This window comes from Carcharhinus amblyrhynchos, chromosome 32, assembly GCF_965287045.1.
Source record: "Carcharhinus amblyrhynchos chromosome 32, sCarAmb.v2.hapA, whole genome shotgun sequence".
Lineage (NCBI taxonomy): Eukaryota > Metazoa > Chordata > Chondrichthyes > Carcharhiniformes > Carcharhinidae > Carcharhinus > Carcharhinus amblyrhynchos.
The window spans coordinates 13,389,367-13,395,366 of record NC_137355.1 but is presented as its reverse complement, the minus strand read 5'-3'; the positions used below and the strand labels follow the sequence as shown (position 1 = coordinate 13,395,366).

At 42.0% G+C, this 6,000-nt stretch overlaps 1 protein-coding gene across 1 annotated transcript in view; it reads left to right on the top strand.

Moving 5' to 3' along the window:
* The first annotated feature begins 353 nt into the window (after positions 1-353).
* Positions 354-6,000, top strand: part of LOC145360760 (dual oxidase 1-like) — a 96,766-nt gene continuing 91,119 nt past the window's right edge. The window contains exons 1-2 of the mRNA XM_080216163.1: positions 354-603; positions 5,148-5,289. Of these exons, the coding sequence (XP_080072289.1) occupies positions 5,214-5,289 (76 nt within the window). The 5' untranslated portion in view covers positions 354-603; positions 5,148-5,213. The remainder of the gene's footprint in view (positions 604-5,147; positions 5,290-6,000) is intronic.

Sequence of the window (6,000 nt, the reverse complement as noted above, 5' to 3'; positions counted from 1 at the left end):
CTGAGAATATGGGTGAATCCCATAAACAACAATGAGATCCCACGTCAAATAATCCGAGCATTTGTTTTTTTGGTGTTCTGGATTGTGGGGTTAATAACCGGGGCACCCTTCTTTGAAATTCAGCCCAGAAAGTCGGTATGAAGTGGGTTGTGGAATTGACTCAGTGAAACAGAAAAACTACTATTGTACAAGGGAAACAATTAAAAACGTTCTAAATTTGACAGGAAGTTCCTGGCTCTGAGCCAGGGCCTCATTTTTTTTGGTACGCAGTAGATTCAGAGGAAGTCTCACGGAAAAAAAGCTGGATTAACACTGAATTCGATGCATTCTTTTGTTGACAAGTCACAAAGAGGTGTGCCTTATAGGAATCATTTTAATAGGGATTCAGTAACATAAGGAGTGTTTCTTTAGTGTCACAATACAGTCGCTGCAGATTTCAAATCACCCACTTGTTCCTCCTGACTGTCTTTTGGAAGGAATATAAATAAGCCCAGAGCAAATTGTACTTTATCAACTTTTATGTAACAAATAGGAGTGAGCTAGCTGGCCGATGCTTGCAAAATTGTGGAATGCGTAACAGATAGCAAGCAACTTTTCACAAAGGTACGTTCCTTTCACATTTTCAGATTGCTTTACATTCTTTTAATTTCATTATATTTAATCATTATATTTAACCTGTAATGTCACAAATTAAGAGTAAATTCTTCAGCTAAATCTGAGATTCACATGCAATGTAAAAGTTACGTATATAACATTGATTTATTATAATCCAAATCTATGTATAACAAAATTAATACGGTACATTTGTAGAGTTCGTATGAACGGGAATCGGTATTGTACCTCATTAACTGACATTGTAAATGCTGTATAAACATAGAATCCTTCAGGGCAGAAGGAGGCCATTCAGCCCATTGAGTCTGCACCGACCACAATCCCACCCAGGCCCTATCTCCATAACCCCATGCATTTACTCTAGCTGGTCCTCCTGACACTAAGGGGCAATTTAGCAAAGCCAATCCACCTAACCTGCACATCTTTTGGGGTGTGGGAGGAAACAGGAGCATTCTGAGGAATCCCACACAGAACAGGGAAGATGTGAAAGCTCCACACAAGACAGTGACCCAAGCCAGGAATCGAACCCGTGTCCCTGGCGCTCTGAGGCACCAGTGCTAACCACTGTGCCACTGTGCTGCCCTTGTGAAAATGATGTGTCTTATTCATCTTTCTTTCTCGCTGTATTGTTTTCTTTCTCTCATTATCTGCTGCCTTCAAGCTCGATCTTCTCTCTATCTTGTGTCTTGATCTTTTGTTTCCAAATTCCAATAACCCCCAATTGTGCTGCTGCTGTTTCCACATTTATTTGCCACTCCTCTTTACCACTCTTCTTTTTCCCTGTCTGTCTGTCTGTCTCTCTCTCTCTGTCTGGAAAATAAGATTAGTGTAGTCAGATCTTTATTAACCCAGTGTAAAAACAATGGACAGAATGGCTTCTTTCTGAATTGTAAAGGTCTTATGAATCTTTTCATTTTGATGGGAGTTAGTGGGTGGGAGGACTTTATTGTGGAGATTGATCTGGCAAATTGTAAGTATCTAAGCACTGCTGCTTTACAACACCAGGGACCCGGGTTCAATTCCAGCCTTGGGTGACTGTCTTTGAGGAGCTTTTACATTCTCCCAGTGCCTGCATGGATTTCTGCCGGTTGCTCCGGTTTCCTCCCACAGTCCAAAACTGTGCAGGTTATATAGATTGGCCGTGCTAAATTGCCCCTTAGTCTCCCAAGATGTGTATGTTAGGTGGATTGGCCATGTTAGATTGCCCCTTCGTGTCCAAAGACATGTCGGCTAGGTGGATTGGCCATGCTAAATTGCCCCTTAATGTCCAAAGTTTTGTATGTTAGGTGGATTGGCCGTGCTAAGTTGTTCCTTAGTGTCACAAGATGTGTAGGTTAGGTGTATTAGCCATGCTAAATTGTCTGTTATTGTCCAAAGATTTGTATGTTAGCTGGATTGGCCATGCTAAATTATTTTTTAGTGTCCAAAGATGTGCAGGTTAGGTGGATTGGTCATGCTAAATTGGCTCTTAGTGTCCAAAGATGTTTAGGTGAGGTGGATCAGCCGTGTGAAGTAGTCCCTTACTATCCCAAGATGTGTCGATGAGGTGGATTGGTTATACTAAATTCTCCCTTAGTATCCCAAGGTGCAAAAATTAGGTGGATTAGCTGTGGTAAATACATAAGGCTACAGGGATAGGACAGGGAGTTGGGCCTTGGTGAATTGCTCTTTCAGAGAGTCAATGCACTCACAATGGGCCACATGGCCTCCTTCTGCACTGTAGGGATAGTAAATGTGAACTGGCTACCTGGCCATAAAAGTGGCATTGTAAACCAGCCGCACCATATAATAATCACCTGATTTTCATTGAATTTGATCTTAATGATCAACATGCGGTTTATATAATGGAAAGCTGAGCACCTGTTTTATACTCAGGCAGTGAGTCGGAAACCTACACCATAGTGACAGTTTTGGTGCAGTGGTGGCAATCTCCCCTCTAAGCTGCAGCTAGGACTCGTGACCATGTTTCAAATATTTGCATGCAGGACTAAAGGAATGTTGCATTGTCAGATGTGCCACCTTTAGGTTAAGCTTGAAGTCCTGTTGACCCTTGATCATCCTTCAACCAACATCAAGAAATAAATGGCTTGGCTTCCCATGCGGCCTCTCCGGCCCAATTACGTGGATTGCCCCCTTAAAGGGGCTTCATTACCATAGTCATGAATGTGTCCAAAAGAGAATACAGGAGGGACTAATTTCCCCAGAGAGTGGATAGAATGTGGAAAGTGCTGGTCTAACACATAATATTGATGTGGAAGAATACGATGAAGAGGGAGGAGGAGGAGGCATAGGCCACTCGGCGCATTTGGCCTACTGTGCGATGCTCATTGGTGAACGGGGACACGGGGCGAATGTGCAGGCTCTGCACTGACAGTGACCCAAGCTGGGAATTGAACCCGGGTACCTCAGTGTGAGGCAGCGGTGCTAATCATTGTGCCACCGTGCTACCCAAAGGAAGGAAATATTATTTTGAAGCAACAGAGTAACAATGACTATGTGAGCATTAATCAGGTTTGAATTTCAAGATAAATGAGGTAATTGCAACACTTCTTTTATAAATTGCCATTAATACTTAGCCTTTATTTCCTTGTAATTATTCAATCCTGTTCAGTGCCCTCCCTGTGTAAACCTGGATCCAAAGTCCACCATAAGATCTATTCATCTACATTCCAAACTCATTTACAACCAAAAGTTCTCATTCCTCACTATCCCTATAATATTTTTTCTATATGCATTACGACCTTCAGCAGATGAGGTTTCTCTGATTGTTAACTTATGTCAAAGCTACCAAGTGTCATCATTCCCAAAAACAGTTGTTGTCATTAGAATCATGCAGTGCAGAACAGGCCCATAAGACCGTAAGACATAGGAGCAGAATTAGGCCATTCAATCATGGCTGATACTTTTCTCATCCCCATTCTCCTGCCTTTTCCCCATAACCCCTGATCGCCTTATTAATCATTTATTGCTGACTTGTCTGGAGATGATGTTTTATTGCTACTTAAAGGGCTTTTTTTAATTGGGATATTTATGACTCTGCATTATCAGGAGGAAGAATGGTTGCAGGTCAGGTGACAGGAGCTTTTTTATTTTCAGTTCTGAGCTGCAGGTTTGAGCTTTAGAAGGGACAGCAAGCTGTTAAGAAGTGTTTCTCTCTCTCCCTGTTCTGTTTGGCAATTCAACTGGTTAGCTGAAAACAAGGCCTTGCCTTCCTGGAGTGGAAAATCTGCTGTTGGTGGCTTGACCAGTTATCCTGGGGTTCTGGAAAGTTGTTCTGTTCTGGGTCCATCAAGAGAACTGTAGAATTCATCCAAAAGACTCAATTCCAGTATCACATGAGCATCAGACTGTGCTGTGTTGAATTTGGTTTGTCTATGGAAGTGTGGGTTTGATTGGAAAATCTTAGAAATATTTGTTAAGGGTTATATATTATCATGGTTGTTTTGTTTTTGTTTGTAATTGATAAAAATTATTGATAATTTTCTTTCCATTAATTAAATCCTTCAATAAACTTTGTTTCGTAAAAGCTCCCTAGTGGGTCTTTTGAATCATACCTGAAGGGAAACATCTCATGCTTGCCCTAGCCAAATTCAAGATAGAAAACGTATGAGCCAGGTGGGCTCCATAAACTTTGGAGTTTCTGACCTGACCCATAACACTATCTCCTATTTATGTTCCCTGGTTCTGGCTACCCCTCTACCCCACAAGTAGAGCAACGACTACCCAATTAAATTCTTTCATTGTTTTAAATAACTCTATCAGATTGCGCCTTAGATTACTTTTACCCATAGAGAGGATCCCCTTTGCTGCTTTGCTGCTAGTTAATCGTTGACAGTTCTTTTGCCATCTTGTAGTTCTCTTTTTCACCTTCCCCAGTGCCAATATATCTTTTCTATAATACAGCATATACATTGACCAAGACTGTGGTATCACAGGTTATTTTGCAAATGTGCAGGTTAGGTGGATTGGCCATGCTAAATTGCCCCTTAGTATCCAAAGATGTGCAGGTTAGGTGGATTGGCCATCCTAATTTGCCCCTTTGTGTCCAATGATTTATAAATTTAGATGATTGGCCATGCTGAATTGTCCCTTACTGTCAAAAGATGTTCAAGCTAGGTGGATTGGCCATGCTAAATTTCCCCTTAGTGTCCAAAGGTGTGCAGGTTAGGTGAATTGACTTTTAGCGTCAGAAGATGTGTAGCTTAGATTGGCCATGATAAATGGCCCTTAGTGTCCAAAGATGTGCAGGTTAGATGGATTGGCCATGCTAACTTGCCACTTAGTGTCCAAAGATATGTAGGTTAGATGGATTAGCCGTGGGAAATGTTTGGGATTATGGGGATAGGATGGGGTGGTGGGCCTGGGTACTATAGTCTGTCGCAGAGTTGATGCAGATTCGGTGGGCCGAATGATCTTCTTCTGCTCTGTAGGGATTCAATGATTTAAATTGCACTGGTGTCAGCTTTCATGTTATTGCATTGAAAGATTAACAGCAAATTCCACATATGTTCCACATTAACTTTTTTCTTTTCCAGGTCCATTTCCGACAGATCAGCGTGGAGATTCCAAATTCTACCAAATTAAACATCTGAAGTTGGAAGATGGAGAAAGTAAAGAAGAAATTAATACTGCTGGCCATTTCTTGGACTCTGTTACTGTGCTGCCTTCCATTGAACAGTAAGTTAATACTGTAAGTGGATGCATGGTGGCACAGTGGTTAGCACTGCTGCTTCACAGTGCCAGGGACCTGAGTTCAATTCCCGACTTAGGTCACTGTCTGTGTGGAGTCTGCACATTCTCCCGCGTCTGCGTGGGTTTCTCCCAGATGCTCCAGTTTCCTCCCATAGTCCAAAAGATTTCTGGTGCTGGTTAGGTGTATTGGGCATGCTAAATTCTCCCTCAGTATACCTGAACAGATGCCGGAGTGTGGCGGCTAGGGGATTTTCACAGTAATAAACTTAATAAACTACTCCAAATGTAGTTTGGAGATGGAACTTGTGCAATAAAAATAGCGACATTTATTGCTAGCATAATTTCAAATAAAGAATAAGATTTTTGTACCATGGACCTTACTAAAACAAAACACCTGAGCAATTGTGTCTTTGAAGGGTGATTTGAGTTTTTGCAGAATCCTTTCCTGAATGGCTAGGAATCATTGCAAACCCATTTGGTTCACTAATGTTCTTTAGGGAAGGAAATCTGCCTTCCTTACCTGCTCTGGCCTACATGGGACTCCAGAGCCACAGCAATGTGGTTGACTCTCAACTGCCATCTGAATTGGCCTAGCAACGCGCTCGGTTCAAGGGCAATTAGGGATGGGCAATCAGTGCGGGCCCACCAGAGACCTCCATGCCCATGAAAAAAAAGATTTGCCCTTTTAACAGGTTA